This window comes from Calypte anna, chromosome Z (genome assembly GCF_003957555.1).
Source record: "Calypte anna isolate BGI_N300 chromosome Z, bCalAnn1_v1.p, whole genome shotgun sequence".
NCBI lineage: Eukaryota > Metazoa > Chordata > Aves > Apodiformes > Trochilidae > Calypte > Calypte anna.
In genome coordinates, this window is record NC_044274.1 from 73,950,959 (window position 1) to 73,969,830 (window position 18,872).

The 18,872-nt window shown below is 54.1% G+C and overlaps 2 protein-coding genes across 2 annotated transcripts; one reads left to right on the plus strand and one right to left on the minus strand.

The window, feature by feature from the left end:
- Window positions 1–91: 91 nt before the first annotated feature.
- On the minus strand, window positions 92–13,937 carry FBXO10 (F-box protein 10). The gene is given in 10 exon segments (XM_030467639.1): window positions 92–281; window positions 1,215–1,348; window positions 2,939–3,073; window positions 4,594–4,702; window positions 4,704–4,745; window positions 5,018–5,436; window positions 9,378–9,619; window positions 9,622–9,982; window positions 12,602–12,993; window positions 13,931–13,937. Coding segments are annotated over 10 exon segments (2,031 nt in total).
- SLC25A51 (solute carrier family 25 member 51) lies at window positions 12,254–18,311 on the plus strand. The gene is made up of 3 exons (XM_030467475.1): window positions 12,254–12,375; window positions 12,722–12,858; window positions 15,646–18,311. Exon 3 carries the CDS (start codon window positions 15,685–15,687, stop codon window positions 16,555–16,557), a length of 873 nt encoding a protein of 290 aa, XP_030323335.1. The 5' UTR covers window positions 12,254–12,375; window positions 12,722–12,858; window positions 15,646–15,684; the 3' UTR covers window positions 16,558–18,311.
- Window positions 18,312–18,872: the final 561 nt, after the last annotated feature.

An 18,872-nucleotide genomic window follows, 5' to 3' on the forward strand; every position in this document is an offset into this window, starting at 1 on the left:
CAGGGGCCCCCTGGGAGGTGAAGACATGCTGGGGGGTTGGTCAGCATGCACTCCATGTTAAACCTGGGAACAGGAGAGATGAGCTGTGAGCTCAGGTGCTGCAGAGCAGCCTGAGGAAGGCTCCCAAGAGGTTGATCCTCTGGAGAGGGAGCAAAGCAGGGATGGCAGAGCACAACACAGCATCTGTTCCATCTGCTTTCATCTCCATTCCTGTGATGTGGCCTCTTCCATCCTCATTCACTGCTATTCCAGCAGCCAGTCCCTGGAAAATATGGTTCCCACTGATGTAGGAGAAAAAAAAGTAGTACCAGCAGCACTGCTTGCTCAAGGTGCACACGAGTGGCAGTACAGTGTGTCACCCACCACCCAGGGGTGCAGCAGAGGAGGTGCATGCAAAGTGGAGCAGAGCTGCTGACAGCATAATGGATTTCAAGGAGGTGAGAGCATGCAAGAGACACCAAGAACCACATTGTCAGAAGGGCATTCAAAGAGTGGGAAGTGCCCATGAACTGGATGATCTTTAAGGTCCCTTTCAACCCAAACCATTCCTTTTCTATGAACCTAGGTAACAGGCTGATCCAGGACAAACATTTTGTCCCATTTGTGCCCTACCCTGGTCCATAGAACCCAGGTGAGTTGTCACATCCCTGTCCTTGCCACCCATAGGCACAGTGAGTGGTGGGCAGGGGTGGCAATACAGAGGAGACACCCCTCACATCTGAAACAGATGCTGTGCTCCAGCTGCAATCCAATTTCTAGGTTAGTTGCTACCAGCTGATATCACCATGTAGAGCTGATGGCATTGACCTGAGGGAAGCCTGCCAGACACCAATGCTAACATCCAAACCCAGTGGTATGAAACACAGGTCAGCAGCTCCAGGTGTTTAAAGCTGAGAGGTGAATTTGGAGCAACAACGATTGGACTGCCAAGGTCCATTACTCCCTGTCTTGCAAGAAGCACCATAACATGTGTGAGTTGCTCATCTCAAACAGCCTCTGTGCTTCTCAGGACCAGGGGCAAAACCCAGGACTGGCATTTGGTCAAGCCCTGGGTGCAGCAGCCAGGCAGGGGCAATCACAAAAAGGCCCTGGAGCTCCGTGCTCCTACTTCTGCTCCACAGTGGGGACAGAAGAAAAAGAAAAGTGTGCATAGTGGGAAGAATAACTCTTAACAGATAAAGGAGAGAGAGAGAAGTCAGTGCTGGCTAACATACCTCACAGCAGGGTTTCCATTATACAGAATATAAATGCCAGCTTCTTTATTCCCATAGATCTGATTGCTACGGATGATGCCTTTTCTGTTGCCAACGACAGTGCCTGAGCGAAGGCCACTGTGTATCTTACTGCACTATGGATTTATTTTTGCACATGTAGAGAGAATAAAAGCAAAAGGAAGAAATATCATTCACAAAAGTGAGCAAAAGGAGACAGCAATCACAGAGAAAAGAAACAGCTCCCAACCCTGCTGGGGGAGAAGGGCAGAAGGGTAATTAATCCAGCTGCCAAGGAATCACTCTCAAATGGTCAAGGCAGACTTAACTTCTACCTTTCTTTGGGGCTGTATCACACAGTGACATATTTCCCTTCCCATTGTGCCTGCAGCCTCTTCTTCCTCCAGCAGCTCCTGCTGACATCTCCAAGGGCTCCAAGGGCTCCAAGGGCTGTCTTGGATCTAGTGATGCTTTGTGCCCATCTGACTGAGCAGGGCTGCTAGGGCTGCAAGTCCAACACTTCCTCACAGCAACCAAGAGAAAAAGACCCTTGGTGTCACCCCACAGGAGCTGGAGGCAGAAGCCCAAGCAGGGGGCTCAGCATGGTGCCTTTCCTCATGCTTCTCCATGTAGGCTCAGTGACCACAGGGCTGCCCCTCTCCCTGCCCACCCCATGTGGAGAGGAGGAGGCTGTGACACCCAGCCAGGACAGCAGTCCCAGCCTGGTACCTGCTGGAGCAGCAGAGTGGGAAGCATCCAACAGCAGCTCTGCAGTCCAGGACTCTCTGGCTGAGCTGCCACCTCCTTCTGAGGGACCATGGCTCTGCCTGCCCCATCTCCTGAGCAGAGCTCACAGGGAGGACTTGGCACAGCCACAGGGACACTCAGGGGACAGTTTGTGTTTCTGCCTCTCTGCAGGGTGAGCCTCTCTCCCCCCTGGAGCCATCCTCTAAGGATGACCAGGGGTAAAACATCCAGTGAGGAGGGGCAAGGCCACCTGCTGCAGAGCTGTAGACCCTACAGCTGGGAGGAAAAGGCCTGCTGCTGGGACAACCAGCTCCTGGGGCAGATAACATGACTCCCAGACTGGGAGGAACAGTTTTCAGGGCTAATTCACTACCTTGCTCACATGAGTTCACTTGTTAGAGGGTGTTCTTTGCTTAGGGAACACTTCCCTCCCCTTTATGCACAGCAATTTTTAGGCACCACCAAGGCACTGTGGTACTGGAACAATGGCACAGGGTGCCCAGGGAGGTGGTTGAGGTCTCATCCCTGGAGATGTTCAAGGTGAGGCTTGAGGAGGCTCTGAGCACCCTGATCTAATGAGGGTGTCCCTGCTGACTGCAGGGATTTGGTCATAGGTGACATCATAGGATGACCTTGATGTCACCTTCCAACCCAAATCATTCTCTGATTCTGTGATCAAACAGAGCAGGAGATGATGAATACACCATCAGACAGCACTTTGCTGTGCCTTGGCCCTGTAGGGCAATCCATCAAGAAAAACAAAGTCTAATTCATAAAAAAATCCTAAGAAAACCCTATTTGGACTGGATGATCTTGGAGGTCTCTTCCAACCCAAACATTCTGTGACTCTGTGAAAATGTCTGAAGGGCAAAGCTAACAGAAAACTCTGCAGTTTCTACACTGAAAGACTGATCCCTGCTGCCCCTCAAAGAGAAACAGCACCTGAGAGAAAGAGCAGCAGACCTGTGAGGGGAACGTACCAGAACAAGGAGGTTGGCTCCCTCATGGACGTCCACTCCAGTCTCCCTGTTGGAGTGGATGTTGTTGCCTGCATTCAGGCGCAGGAATATCCCCGAGGCTTTGCAGTGGTGGGTGTCATTCCTCAGCATGATGACCTGCAGGGGAGAGGAGAGCACCTGTAGTTGTAGTTAAAAGGATGAGGAAGAGGAGAGGAACAGGCTGCCCGGAGCAGGAGTGGAGTCCCTGTCCCTAGAGGGGTTTCAAAGCTGTGGAGGTGTGGTGCTGAGGGACATGGGATAGTGGTGGCCCTGGCAGTGCTAGGGAAGGGTTGGACTGGATGATCTGAAAGGGCTTTCCCAATCTAAATGATTCTGCATCTATATAACATGACAAAAGGGTCCCTTCTGCAACTTCTGTGCATCTGCAAGCTCTCCCACAATGAACAGCACAGACCAGGAGGAAATTAAATGATACTTCCTGTTATTCGTTCACTCCAGGAAGGTGCTTCAGTCCATCTACATGCAGAGCCTGGCAGGGCCTGACAGCTGCCCACTTCCATCAGTCAGGCTTCACTGCCTGAGGAGAGAGCTGTGCGGGGATTAAAATGCAGGCGCTGGCTCCAGTTGGGTCCCGCCCCAGACCCAGCTGGGTTCTCCCAGGGTGCTGCCCTGCAAGGACACCCAGCCCTGCCCAGCTCCACCTTGCCTCAACCCCACAGCCACACATTTCAATGACTGCTGTTCCCACACCCACCTCTGGGCCAATTCCTAACTGAGAAAGTTCTCAGCTGGCCTCTCTGCCCCCCATCTGCTAGCAGTTAACACCAGGGTGCTGAGCAAACCAGAAAAAAACAGGAGGTTGAAGTTCAGGACCTGCTGCTGCTGCTAGCCCAACTCCTGTGCAAGCAGTCCCAGAGAAGCACAGTGGAGCCCAGCCAGGAACTCCTGCTCCCTCTGTGTCTGTGGGCACCTTTGGGAAGGCACCTCTGGTACGAGCATCCCTTGAAAAGAAAGAAGCCAACCCCCACAGCTGAGGAGAAAAGTGTTTCTGCAGGGCACAGGCAACAGCACTCATCAGCCCTGGGGGCTGCAGGTGGGAGCTTCAGCATCACAGCAAAGCCCCTCCCCCCTTCCCCCCCTGGACATCCCCCTTTCCCCCCTGGACAGAACTTTTATTTGAAGTCCCTTAAAGCATTAGATGAGAAATTAGCACCAAATCCTGGTCTGCTCCATGGAGACCTCTGGGGAGGCAAAGGGTCAGACAGTGCTGTGCTAAGGGAACACCTCAATTCAGTGTCCAGCACATATCCTCAGCCAAAACCCCTCCTCACACCCACCCAAGCCCTGCAGGCTCCCCTGGAGCAACAAGGACACAGCAAGGGGCAAGGCCAGGGGTGGACATCGCAGACCCTAAGTCCCTGCGTTTTGGTAGTGGCTGTGCTGGGTGATGACAACCACCAGCTCCTTCCCAGGGTGGGAGCTCAGCTTACAGGTGGAGTGGGCCCAGCTACAAGACCTTGAGTCACCCACATGGTGATGACAGAGCTGCAGCAGAGAGCAGGTGGATGCCAGTGACCAACCCTTTGCTTGGGCTGCTCAGCCCAAGCCATGCAGAGGAAGGGAACTGGTGGAGCAGGAGGAAGAGGGAAGGGGTCTGTCTGCCCAGCTGACAGCACCTTACTGCTCTGTATGCAGTGCACAGCATAGCTCAGGTCCCTGAAGACGCTTCCCTCCAGCTTCTCTTGCCCTCCTGAACAAATGAATGTTCCTCCCTTCCTGTCCCTGGATGATGCAGCCTTGCAGAGCGCTGGCCAAAGACTGGGCCAACCTGCTGCAGAGACTTCAGCTGCAGGTCCCCCTGCAGGGCATGCATCCTGGTGCCATGCATCCTGGTGCCATGCATCCTGGCGCTGTGCATTCTGCCCTGAGGACCCTAGGCCAGCGTCTGGCAGAGCTGCTCGCATGCAGCCCTCACCGCCTCCTCCTCCTCGCTGCTGTCACTGGACTTAGAGTCCAGGGCCGGGTACTCCTCCTCCTTCTCCTCTTTCTCCTCCTCCTCCGCTGCCCGCAGGTTCTCGCTGGATTCAGTGTTCCCTGAGCTGTTCCTGTGCTGAGCCCTGCTGGGACTGAGCACCCGCAGCAGCGAGGCGGCTGCTCCCTTTCTCCCCCACCACCATCTGGCAGGTTCTGACCAGCACCGGGGGTGATCCCCCCCAGCCACCCTCCCGCAGTACCAGCGGGCTGGGGTCCTGCAGGGGGGCTGGGCAGGACGTGGTCAGCAGGGCTGGGTGCCTGCAGGCCCAGTTTTGGTCGGGGCTGGGGCAGCCCTCCATGGTGACCGAGGTGCCGTCGCTGGTGCTGAACTCGCAGTTCTCCGTCAGGCAGAGGTTCACGCTGCGCAGGGGGATGCTGGACTGGCTGAAGGAGCAGAACTTCACCTGGCAGGTCCCTGGAGCCTGGATCTGCAGCTGACTGCTTTCAAAGGTGCAGTTGTCGAACTGGACGTAGCCTGAGGCTGTCTGGAGAGCAAGCACAGGGTGAAATCATTGCACTAAGTCCTGTCAGGTCCCTCCACACCAAACAAGCTGGTGCTCATAAATATAACATCTATTCAGGTGCCACAGACCTGTGGCTCAGTGAGCTCCCAGCACGCGGCATAGAGAATCACAGAATCGTCTGGGCTGGAAATGACATTTAAGATCATCAAGTCCAACCCCTGATCGACTGCCACTGTGGTTCCTAGGCACTGAGTGCCACATCAGTCTCTTTTTAAAAATGTCCAGGGATGGAGAATCCACCACCTCCCAGGGCAGCCCATTCCAATGCCTCATTACCCTCTCTGTAAAGATTTTTTTCCTAATACCCAACCTGAACCTCCCCTGACAGAGCTTAGGTCCATGCTCTCTTGTCTTACTGGTAGCTGCCTGGGAAAAGAGCCCAACCCCCCCCTGGCTCCAACCTCCTTTCAGGGAGTTGGAGAGAGTGATGAGGTCTCCCCTGAGCCTCCTCTTCTCCAGCCTCAACACCCCCAGCTCCCTCAGCCCTTCCTCACAGGAATTCTGCTGGATCCCTTCACAGCCTCCTTGCTCTTCTCCGGACCGGTTTGCCTGGCCACGCCCCCCGCCGCGCCTGATTGGCTGAGCCAGCGAGCTGCCGGGTTTCTTCCCGCGGTTCTGGGCAGCCGTACGGAGCGCCCCGATCTCAGGAACCCCCCTGTACCGCTTCATCTCAGTTAGCCCCTGCCCTTACCTCGGTTTTGGCTCTCTCCCACCGCCTCTGCTGGCCGCCGCACCAAGTGCCGTAGTAACGTTTTTCACCGCGTTTAAACCCCCGCGCGGCTTTCCTGGACGTGGCCGTCCAGGCACTGCCTTCCTCCCTGCTGGCAACACCTCCTCAGCCTCCCTGCCCAGACACAGATCTGCAGGCTCAGCCAGACCCGCGCTCACACCTGGCAGCAGGCACGGACGAGATGTGCCAGGATGATGAAACCTCAGAAATGCTCCCCGGTGAGGGGAGTCTGCAGCCTTCAGAGAGCTGCTCTGGCCAGCGGGCATCATTAATGGACTCAGGGGGTTTGCTGAGTGAAGCAGCATGTACTATCAGACAGAGCTTGGAGAGCTGCAATTCTCCCTGGACCTGTTAGCTCCACCAGCAGCAGTGCCCCAAGCACAAAGCAAAACAGGTAAAAATTTTGCCAGAGTGCTGCACAGGCATTAGCTGTGACACCGCAGCAATCCCTTGTTCCCAGGCTGTGCTTCTCCACCCAAGCCGCTGCTCCTTGCAGGACCATGAGCTATTCCTGTAGTGGGCTGGCTCCTGCGTTGCTGGGCAGAGTTCGTAGCAATGTTTGGGTGCTGGCGAACCACCAGGGTGACTTTGTACAGCCAAATACCTCTCTGCTGCACAGGCAAGGCAAGTCTCATCTTACTTATAGAAAAGGCCAGCAGAGGGGCAACAAGGCACAGAGGGGTCAGGACAGAAAAGCTGAGTTACTGTGCCTGCAACTTCACTGTGCTCCTGATTTGACTGGGAAGTTCCTAAACCATGATTTTCTCTTCCAGATTATTCCTCAGTTATCTAGCACACTGGATTAAGAGCAGAGAGATCAACAGCTTATGACAGGTGATCTGGGGAAATTTTTACAGAGATTTTCAGAGTTTGCAGCTGAGACCTACCACACCATCCTAGTGTGTTTTCAGCCTTGAGCAGTCTCAGAAGTGGCCCTACTGTAAAGAGGTTTTGAAATGCAAAACCTGAAGACAACCACACAACTACAACCTGTAGCCTGCTCCAGGCTGGCTCATACCTCCCCTTTCGTTAATAAAAAATCCACTAAATAAAAGCCACACCATCACATCAGCTCTTGAGAGGCTGCCTTGTGCAAACCCCTCTGAAACTGCAATTTGCAGGGTGTGGTTGACTTCCAGTAGGGTTGTCAGAAGTTGGCTCTTTCAATTTGTGTTCTCTTGATGGGAAGTATCCTGAGATACTGGGTAATAGCAAGTTATTATCCAGGACAGTGGAAACAGTCCAGAAAAATTACATTGTTCTGGAAGAACAAAAATATCATCACCTACTGGTTGTTCCAGGGGGAAAATGGAACTTAACAGTATCCATTAGTTGCTCAGAGTGGTGGTGCACTACACTGTCTTGAAACAGATGTAATTCTTATCCAAAACGGAGCCTCTCTCTCCAAGGAACATCCTGTCCTGCATGTGACTTCCCTTCCCTAAACTGCCTGAAGTCTCTGCACAAACCTGCTATTGTCACAACCTGGAAAGGATTTATAAAGAAGGGACACTTTACATTATGCCTAAAGGAATACTGTAGGTTTGCTACACTTCTATATAGATATCCAGCTGCAGCTCACTCACTAGAACTGTAGCAAGTAGCAGAGTGCTTGTCTGCTGTCAAAGTTATCACTTAAATAATTCAAATAGTTGTTAAATCAGTTTCCTTACTATTCAAATCATTACTTAACCACCATTTGATTATCATTTATTTATTACACAATCATCAATTATCACTGGATGATCATTTAACTATGAATAAAACCCTTACATTTTTACCCCGCAACAATGAACTTAACAATTCACCTGCAATGAATTTGGCCCCTTCTGAAATCTCTCTTAATTCTCTTGACACCTGAGTTATGTACCCCTGCTGTACTGCTCTGGAGTTTAGGCAAGCTGTATTAATGTAAGGAGTCCCATGGACAAGATGAGGGACAAAGGGGAGAAGCTGCTTCTGGGGAGATCCCAATTGAACACAAGAGGAAAACTGTTCACCCTGAGGACAGTCAGACACTGGAATGGTCTCCCACGGGATGTGGTGGATTCCCCCACTCTGGAAAGTTTTAAGTCTCAGCTCGACGGGGTGCTGAGACACCTCAGATAAACAATAATATCAGAAGTGTTGGACCAAATGACCCTTGAGGTCCCTTCCAACCTGACATTCTGTGATTCTATGATACATGTATATGGTGGTATTTTCTCTTTTTCCTTTTCTTTTCCCCTTTTCCTTTTCCTTTCCTTTTTGTCCTTTCTATTCTTTTTATTTCTATTCTATTCGACCCTATCCTATGTAATACATATACTGTATACTCGTATATTACATTAATTATACTAATCACATAATATTTATATTATATCAACAACTGGTTGTTACTATTCACTTGATCGTTTCTGTTGCTGACTGCTGCCACACTACTGACACTGTATTATTGCAATTTTCACTATGACAGATAACAGGCTGTGGAGTCTCCTTCTCTGGAGACTTTCCAAGCCCACCTGGATGCATTCCTGTGTGACTGCCCTGGGTGATCTTGGTGTGGCAGGGTGGTTGGACTGGATGATCTCTAGAGATCCCTTCCACCCCCTGACATTGATACCTGGCAGTAATCTGTGACACACACAACACTTGTGTGTGTTACCAAACAAAGGCAGACTTGCTGCTGATGATTTCTGTGGAACTGGTGTCCATCTGTAATCATAGAATCACAGGATGTCAGGTTGGAAGAGACCTCAGGGATCATCTGGTCCAACCCATCTGATATTATTGTTTATCTGAGATGTCCCGGCACCCTGCTGAGCTGAGACTTTAAGCTTTCCAGAGTAGGGGAATCTATCACATCCCCTGGGAGACCATTCCAGTGCCTGAATGTCCTCAGAGTGGAAAATCTTTGTGTCCAATTGGGATCTCCCCAGGAGCAACTTGTTCCCACATCCCCTCATCTTGTCCACGGGACTCCTTGGAAATAGCAAGTGTCCATCTTCTCTGCAGCTGCCCTTCAAGTACTGGAACATGGTAATAAGGTCTCCCTTGAGACCCCTCATCTCAGGGCTGAACAGTGTCAGCTTCCCCAGCCCCAGTGTAATGATGTGGAGAGACTCAGAGGACAAATCCCCTGTGTCCCTGTGTGTCCCTACAGAGCCCAAAGACCAAGGACCCCCCAACCCACCCAACCCCCCACCCCCCCAGTCCTGCCCAGCCTCATCTTATAGAGCAGGGATGTGAAGCGGGCCAGCACCAGGACCAGGTTGCAGAGCCGGGCCGTGGGGCAGTGCTGGTCGATGCTGGCCAGCAGCACCATCTCCTACAGCCTGCCCTGCCCCACCAGCTCCAGCGGCACCTTCAGCAGCAGCTCCCCAGACTGCACACCGAGTACCAGCTCCAGGCGGTCGTAGGGCCCGGCAGCAGCAGGGCTGCCCGCAGGCTGCAGAACTCTCCCCCTGCACCCACGCAGAGCCACCGCCAGCCCTTCATCCTGCGGAACAGGCAGAGGCAGCTGGAGACCTCCGGCTCCTCGGTGCTCTTGGTCCAGGTCTTGGAAGCCAGGTAGCGCTGCCTGAAGGCCTCTCTCCAGGAGGGAGGCTCCAGGCCTGGCTGGTTGGGCCAGTTGGGGTGCCAGTGCTGCAGGCAGTGCAGGTGGAGCCGCCACCGCGTCCTGTCCAGGCTCAGCACCAGCTGGAGCCAGCCCAGGCACACCAGGCTGCAGTGGCAGAGGTCAGACAGGGGCAGCTGGGACAGGATGAGCATGGACAGGTCATACACCTCCATCAGCACCTGCAAAGGACAGCACAGGTCAGTGGGGGAGGGCTGGGACTCCAGGTGTTCAGTTCTGGGCACCTCACTACAGGAGGAACAGAGAAGTGCTGGAGAGTGTCCAGAGAAGGGCAACAAGGCTCATTCAGGGCCTGGAGCACAAATCCTGTGAGGGGCTGAGGAGCTGGGGGTGTTTGGTCTGGAGCAGAGGAGGTGAGAGGAGACCTGATGGCTTTCTGCAACTGCCTCAAGGGAGGGTGGAGGGAGGAGGGAAAAAGCCTCTGCTCCTGAGGGATGGGATAGGAGCAGAGGGAATGGATGGGAGCTGTGCCAGGGGAGCTTTGGATGGGTGTTAGGAAATATTTTGTCAGTGAGAGGGTTGTCAGGCATTGGAATGGCCCAGGAGAGTGGTGGAGTCCCCATCCCTGGAGGCATTTAAAAGGCATTTGGAGGTGGTCCCTAAGGACAGGGTTTGGTGGTTGGTGATGGTGTTGGTCAAAGGTTGGACTGGATGAGCTTGGAGGTCTCTTCAAACCTAAACATCCCGGGATTCTAGAATTCTGTCAGCAGGGACACGCATGTCCACCTGCCCCTGGCAGGCCCTGGCACTTCCCTGTCCCCTGCTGTGACTTCCACCATAAAGCCAGACCCCAGCATGAGGTGACTGCTGCTGAGGGAATGCCAGATCACCGTGTCTCTCCTGTTCTGGCTGCTGCCACCTCCTGCGCAGGGTCACTCCCCACATGCCAACCCCAAGAGGCAATGGCTGCCAGTGCATGGTGCCCCTCCTGCTCACTCCAGCCCCCCATGCTGCCAACCCTCCCAGGGCAACCCCCCCATGCCCCATATGGTTGAAGACCTCCCACACAGCACTGGGCAAGCAACTTCCCTCGGCTGGGAGGACCTGGAATTGCCGAGGAAGAACAACAATGCCAAACCGGGCTCTCCTCCACCCTTCAGGGCTCCTCCCCTCAAAAGTAGCTTCGAGCAGACCCTCCATCCTGCAGCAGCCAGAGAGCAGTGCTCTGCTGCAGAACATGATAGGATGGGGCAGGGGAGGTGAGCTGTATGCCTGGGAAACCCTCTGCTCAGCTCTTTGCCCAAACACAGGGAATTTTACTGCTGCTTGCAGACAGCTTGACTTCCAGCCATTCTGCCACTGTCATGGAGGAATCACAGAATCATTCGGGCTGGAAAAGACCTTTAAGATCAGGGAGTCCAGCCATTAACCCAGGCCCTCAGCACCACATCTACACTGGCTTTGAAACCCCTCCAGGGGCAGTGGTTCAACCATCCTCCTGGGCAGCCTGTGACAGTGTTTACCCTTTTGGGGAAGAAGTTCTTTCTAATCTCCTGTCCCAGATCTGCTCAAGAAAGTACAGACTTGCCTTGAAACCCAGTTTCATGTTGTTCTGGGGTCCCACTGCCTGAGTACCCAGTCAGGGTTAATTCAATCAGTCCACCTGGCTGGGAGCAGCCCAGAGCTGCCCCACGTTGCCCAGAAGCACTCCCCACAGACCACTGGGGGGAAGGTTCGGTGAGAGCAGCACCGCGGTCCCTCAGGATGCTCTGAGCCTGCACAGCACCCCAAGCACGGGCACCGCCGAGCAGAGCCCGAGCTCTGGAAGAGTGAGAGTTCTGGGCAGAGCCTGGGGGACAGACATGGTCTCACAGCTGTCCAGGCAGGGAAAGAGCTCACTGCCTCCCCTTCGCTGCTCCTCTCCCTTCTGCAGGCCTCTGCACGCGTGTTGGGCGACACCGAACCTGACCACGGCACCAGCGCCAACACCAGAGCACTGAGTGACCACCGCGGGTCACTGCCGAGCTGCGGAGTGACCCCAGACCCACAGACAGACCCCAGACAAGCCACGCCCGTGCTCCGTATCGCCCCGCATCTCCCCGGCGGTTGACACCAGCCCGGCCCGGGAGATGCCGTCGTGCCCACCCAGGAGGTCTGGCCGCCGCCATGCACCCACCGCCCCAGACCCCCGGCATCCCCGGGCCCGGTTCTGCGCCAGGGCCCGGTTCTGCGGTGGCGAACCGCGGGTAGTGCGGGGCACACCCGGGGCAGCGCCGACAGGACTGGACGGGACCGCCCCCTATCTCCGGTATCTCCGGTACCGCCGGTACCGCCCCCCCCTCAGCCACCTCCGGACCCTCCGTCCCGCGCTCCGCTGCGCCGGGCGGGGCTGGGGGCGGGGCTTCTGCCTCGCGCCGCCCTCTGATTGGCTGTCGGGCACGAGGTGCAGCCTCCTCTCACGCCCTCTCATGACCTCAGCCCTTGCGTCAGACGGCGCGGTTGCGTCACACGTCGGCGCGCGGGCGGAGGAGGCAGTGCGGCCTGACGGGTCCGGAGCCGGAGGCAGCGGGGACCCGAACCGAACCGAACCCACCCGACATGGCAGCGGGCGCAGGTGCGTCCCGAGGCGGGGCCCGGCACGGCTCGGCGAGGATCCCTTTGGCTCAGCTCGGCCCAGCCCGGCCCTGCCCTGCCCTGCTCCTCCCGGCAGGGCGCGGCCTGGCTTGTCGCGGCGGCCGCGCAGGCGCGCCCTTGGGCTGGGGTGGGCGCGGTTCCGCCGGGGCCCAGAGTGAGCCGCTGGCACCGGCCCGTGCCCCGCGGGGCTGCGCCGCCGGACTGACCTTGAGCGGGGAGCGGGGCAGCGCTCCAGGCCCGGACCGGCAGGCCGCCGTGGCAGGGCAGCTGGCCCAGTCCATCTCCAGTGCCTGTGGTGCGGTTCCGACTCGCCGCTTTGCTTTCAGGTCTGCCGGTGCCGTGTCTCGGAGGGTCCGCGATCTCTCCCCATCATCCCCGCACGGCGGCTGGGCGGCCCTGCTTCCCCTGAAGCCTCGGCGGCACCGGAGCGGCTGCAGCGCGGGACCCCCGCACCAAGGATGCGGTGAGTCCGGGAGCGGGTGCAGGCCGGCTCGGGGCTGCCCGCGGGCCAGCAAACCCCGGCTCGGCAGTCCGGTGCCGGTGTGACTGGCCGGAGGAACCAATGAACCCAGAAACCGGAGGTGTTGTCCGGGACCCGCTTGTCCTCAGGACATGGTTAGTCCCTCAGGGCCAGCGCCCTTGTAGCTGAGGGCGAGGGGTGGGGGTCTGTGGTGTTGGTCTAATTTGCTGGCTGGAGTGTTCGGTTCCGAGAGAAACCCGGAATTGCGTTGGGCTAGGAGGACCCCCCCAGGTAGCACGTGTGTCCTGCATCAGTCAGAGGGATGGGAAACACTGCAGTCCCTTACCGGCTTTACAAACGCGGAGCTGTAACGCGGTGCCGGGTTACAAACGTCTTTTTCTTTATTCTTTCTCCTGAGTTTTGGTCTCTGGGTCTCTTCGGACCCGGTCGATCACACAGCAGGATTCTGGAAGCCGTGTTGGTTCCAGCAGGTAGATGGATGGTTCTTCAGAAGCACTTCAGGTGCACGCCAGCAGATGGTGACAGAGCCTGGGTCAGGGGAGGTGCTGACAGCCTGGCTCTCTGCCCTGCTCAGAGCTGTTTGGTTTTTTTATGCTACTGTTGGTCACAGTGGGTGCTGTGTGTGGCACAGGGTACTGGTTCAGTGTGAAAGCAAGGGTGGTGTCACAGACACGTGCTGTGCTTAGGAGTGTGTGGAGTTCCTGAGGTAAGGATTGCTGCTGGGCAGGGACACTGGCTGCTCCAGCAGGAGCACACTGGAGGTCTCCTGCTGTTAATTTAATTTTATTTATTATGAGTTTCTTTTGAGGGAAAAACATGTTTTGGCCACAGGCAGCTGTCACCATCCAAGTTACACTTATCAATGGGTTTGGAGTTGTCTCCTGAGCAGGGCTGTCCTGTGAGGCCCTTCCCCCATTCCCTGTTAGCTGAGCTGCCTGCTCTCCCTGCAGATGTGGTGGTTTGGGGACTGCAGGCTCCTGAGAAATGCTCTGACATGGTGCAGATGTGCAGTGGGGTGTGAGCCTTCTGATAGGAACCTGTCTTCTGATGTTACTTCTCATACTGACGGAAGCACTTTGTAGACTCTTCAGATGGTATCTCCACTGGCCAGACCTTAAAGGATTGATGCAGAGGGAAACCAACCTGGTTCCTGTTTGGAAAAATCAGTACTTGTTCACAACAGCCTGTCAGGGTTCTCTGAGCACCCTGAGCTGTTCCTGTACAGCCCCTGATGTGGCAGCTGCAGTGGCTGCAGCCTGAGGAGCAGTTCCTGCTGCCAGGCAGGGCTGTCAGCCCCAGACACCCTTGTGAAATGGCTGAAACCTCACAGGTGCTGCTGATGGGGAGTGTCTGGAGTTCACAAACCACCACCAGCCTCACTTGGTTGTTACTGGCTCAGATCAAGCTGTGGTGGAAGCTAGGATTGGGATCAGTGGCAAAACCATGGTTTTATAGAGGCTGAATAAGTAATCCTGCTCAGACTGATAGTCACGTGTTGCCTGGTAATGATTGCTTCAGTGCTTCCCTGCTTCATTTGGCAGAGCTCTCTCTGTGTGTCCTGCAGGACCCCAGGCCCAGCCAAGCTCATTAAAGTCCTATTAAACTTCTCAACAGAACGTGAAAGCAGGCATGGGTGCAAGATGCTTCCTGTGGAGGGGCTGCAGGTTAGTTAACTGGAACTCTCAGAAGTGTTCAGGACGGTCTGAGGAGCAACCTGTGAGCTTGATTGGAAGCTGTGGTTACAGCTGTGTGCAGAACACCCCAGTGTGTGCTGGGCTGGAGGTGCCCTCGCTGATGGGGGCTCTGGGTGTGTGATCACACCTGCAGACAGCACAGGGGTGTGCTACGGGGGCTGCTCTCCTCCTCACCCTGCCCTGCAGCCAGCAGGAGGGGGCACAGCTGATCCCCCAGCCCCACAGGATGGTTCATATCCTGTGAAACAAGAGAACCCGGGGGGAGGACTGGAGGGGGCAGTGCTCTGGCCCTGGCTGGGCATGGGTTGTGGGTGAGGGATTGTTGTACTTCCCATCACAAAGCCTGTCTGGGTTTGGCTTTCCTCTCACTCTTTGTTGGTCTTTTACCCTTAGAAAGCATTTTTTAAAATTTCTTTTCAATGATGAAACTCTTTTTATCTCAACCCTCAACTGCCTCCATACTCCTGCCCTTCCCATTCTCCTCCTTGTCCTGTTGGGCAGGGGGAGGTGAGTGAGGGACTGTGTGGGACTGAGTTGTTGCCCAGGTTAAATCATGACCAGTTGTTCTTTAAATTTACCTGTTGTTTTCTACCACAGGGAAAGCTGGAGAGGGATGATCAAGATTTGTAATGCAGCTGCATGTCTTTTATTTGCTTTGTTACTTCTTTCTTCCTGAACCACTCTGTCCTGGTGATGTGTGCATGCTAGTGTGTGAGCACACTTTTCACTGCTTGAATTCCTTGGCACAAGGAGAGAGGAAAACTCGTGTGAACATCCTCTGGTCAGTACAGTGTAGCACTGGAGGAGTTCCTGTCTCCATTTCCTTTTCAATTTATTTCTGTTTTACTTAGGAAACATACAGACAGGAAAGCTGCTGCTTGTCCAGTCTCTGAGACTTGAGTGGAAAACAGTGTAACCTCCTCTGTCAGACCTGGCAGTTTTTGTCTTTCTCCTTCAAATCCTCTGGGTCTTCCTCAAGTTCAAGGTGGCAGATGCTGCTTGGATGATCCTCTGGTGTGGAGAAAGCGACCCTGCAGCTCTGCTCACCTTCATCCTGTTTTGTTTTTTGGTGCAGGGAGGGGGAACCGAGACACACTGCAGTCAGAAAAACAGGATGATGGATTCAAAAGGTTCTGCCCCCAGGAGCCCCACAGAATACCTGAGCACTGAGCTGTTGGCCACTGCTGGTAAACATTACCTGTGTGGCTACTGCGCTGCCTTCACCAACATCGCCGTCACCTTCCCCATCCAGAAGGTGCTGTTCCGGCAGCAGCTCTACGGGCTGAGAACCAAGGATGCTGTGCTGCAGCTGCAGAGGGATGGCCTCCGCAACCTCTACCGCGGCATCCTGCCCCCCCTGCTGCAGAAAACCACCACCCTGGCTCTCATGTTTGGCCTCTACGAGGATTTCTCCTCCCTGCTCCATGGCCACATCAGCGCCCCGGAGCTGGTGACGCGCAGCATGGCGGCAGTGCTGGCGGGGACCACTGAAGCTCTCCTCACGCCCTTCGAGCGTGTCCAGACTCTGCTGCAGGACTACAAACACCACAATAAATTTACAAACACTTACCAGGCTTTCAAGGTGCTGAAAGTCTACGGGCTGAGAGAGTATTACCGGGGATTAGTGCCCATTCTGCTCCGAAATGGGCCCAGTAACGCGCTCTTCTTCGGCCTGCGGGGACCTATCAAGCAGTGTCTGCCTGAAGCAACTTCTTACAGCACTCATCTGATCAATGACTTCATCTGTGGGGGGCTGCTGGGTGCCATGCTGGGGTTCTTGTTTTTCCCAGTGAATGTTGTAAAAACTCACATGCAAGCTCAAATTGGGGGCGAGTTCCAGTCCTTCTCCAAAGTCTTTGTTAAGATCTGGCTGGAGCGGGACCGGAAGCTGATGCACCTCTTCAGAGGAGCCCACCTGAATTACCACCGCTCAGTCTTGTCCTGGGGCATCATCAATGCCACCTACGAGTTCCTGCTGAAGCTCTGAAGACCCCTGCCCTCCCTCAGCTGCACTGTGCTGGGGGTGCTGGCACACGGGCTGTTGCTGCTCTCGGCCTTCAATATTTATGGAGTGTATGGTGATGCATCTAAATCATGGTGCAATTAAAACAAACTTTAAAAAAATATTTATTTGCTGGCAGGTGAGTTTACCCATATGGAGCTACTAGACAAAGACAGGGTTTGCAATTAAAAAAAAAAACAAAACCAACAAGCCAAACAAACTTGTGTTAGTCCAGCAGCTTGTTCTCTATCACTCCCTAAATTTGTTAACGCTCCGTGATGGAATGTGCTCTGCTGTCCACTGTGTAGAACATGAAAATTGAGGGGCTGATGAAAATTTATTTCCTTGCCTGTCAGACTTCAATATCTTGGTTTAAAAAACAGATTTTCAGATGTTTTAGAGTCCTAGGTACCTCTTTATCATTTAAAGCTAGAAGGACAGATCCAGATGAGGATGACTGAAGTTTAGAGCTTCAAGCTTAAACTAGGCCCATGCAGACTTCTGTCAGCTGCTGCTGTGCTTGGCTTTAAGGTGAACGTTGGTTCAGCAGCAAGAGGGTGGTGGCTGAGTGTTGAACTGGGTTCACAGCGGGGTCTCTGTGTGTGTGTGTGTTCGTGTGTGCCTTCCTGTGGAAAAGGGAAGTGTGGAAGGAATGAGACGAAAAATGTACTAAAGCTTTAAAGTGTCCTTCCTTGTTAAGAAACCTGCTTGCAAACATGGAGTTTGTTCTGCCTTTTTTTTGTTTTTTTCATGTTTTGGTTTTTTCATTGCACTGCTGCTTTTTCTGTTGCTCAGAGCTGTGGGGCCAGAAAGGAGCTGGGCCCTCCCTGCAGTGCTTGCAGTGCTTCTGCAGTAGTTCTGGTTCCCACCATGGTGGGAGCACTTCACCAGCACAGCTCTCCTGCATTATCTTGTCGTTTGAAAGTTATTTCTGTCCCCTCAGGGTTGTGGAATGGTGGATCACAACAAGGTTCTTCTGCCTGAAATGGGGGAGTTCTGCTTACTTGATGTGTTCTCTGAGCAGCTCTGTCTGACAGAGTTGTCCAGCAGCAGTGACAGCACGAGGTTTCTGGGTTACTGTCCACTGCAGTGGAGGTCTGAAGCACAGCTGAGAGAGCAGCCAAAGGTGACCTTAGAATCAGCTGGGTGGGGAGGATAGAGTGTCTGGAGGCATGTGGGAAGACTTCCATGGGTGAGTACTGAAAAAAGACAGGAGAGTGAAATACGGTGTGTCTGGGGTGTTAGCAGGCACAAGGCTTTGGGCCTTACAGACAGGGAGAGAGGGGCAAATGTGACCATAAACCAGGTGAGGGTCTTAACCATAAGCACTTCATTTTCCTGGGGGACTTTAATGGAGCCACGTACATAAAAGTATTTTGGATTATTCTGGGGCAGGAAAGCTTTAGAAATTGGTATTTGCCTGAGTTACAGAGTGGCTATTTCTTTTTTTTTTTTTTAAAGAGCTTTCCATTTGTTACAACTCTTCTCAAATACTGATTCTAATCTGTGTTGAAAACAACCTAGTTCCCTACCTTCCCAGTCAAAAAAGGCCAGGCACGTGTGTATTCTTGTATCTGAATGTTGTGATTATCTGCATTAAATAAAATGTTTACTGAATGTTTGTTACTGGCAGTATCTTGATTTTTACCAGTGTACCGTTTTGTTTTTTGTTTGTTTTTTTTGTCTTGTTTTTTTGTAATCACTTCTTGATGGAATAAAAAAAGAAAAATTGCATCCTATTCTAATGTGGAAGATTTTATCTGCTGCTTTGAGGGGGGGCAGTCTGGAGCACTGAGGGCTGCGGTTCAGCAGGAGCCCCCCACCACTAGTGACTGCCACCACAGCCCTGGGCTGTCCCTGCCAGCCAGGGGGATGGGGACACTGTGGGTCTGTCTTGAGAGAACAGGGTTCAGCTGCTGTGGGGAGAGAGTGGGCGTGCCATGCTGCTACAGGAGAAGGCTGTGGGGCAGTGTCACGATTGTTAACAAACCAAACCAACCAGCCAACCCCCCACATACCTCTGAGAGCAGGAGGTACGTGTCAGGGCTGGTGGGAGAATTACACCCTCTGTGTAATTAATCAACCATTCCATCACCTGAGAGAAAGCACCTGTGGGGCCGAGGGCTCCCTCCTGATCAAACAGCAAGCACTGGAAGGCAGCACTGAAGTTTTGGCAATGAAAATTCCCGCTCCACAGGCTCTGCCAGAAAGTGTGCAGGGACAGCAGCACCGAGAGCCCTGGGGTCAGCAACAGAGCTGGTGTTGCTCTAAGCACTGGGTGGTTTTTCCCCCCCCATCCC

What these genes read in the sequence shown, in the direction of transcription:
- SLC25A51 (XM_030467475.1), top strand. Translation starts at nt 15,685, where the DNA reads ATGATGGATTCAAAAGGTTCTGCCCCCAGGAGCCCCACAGAATACCTG.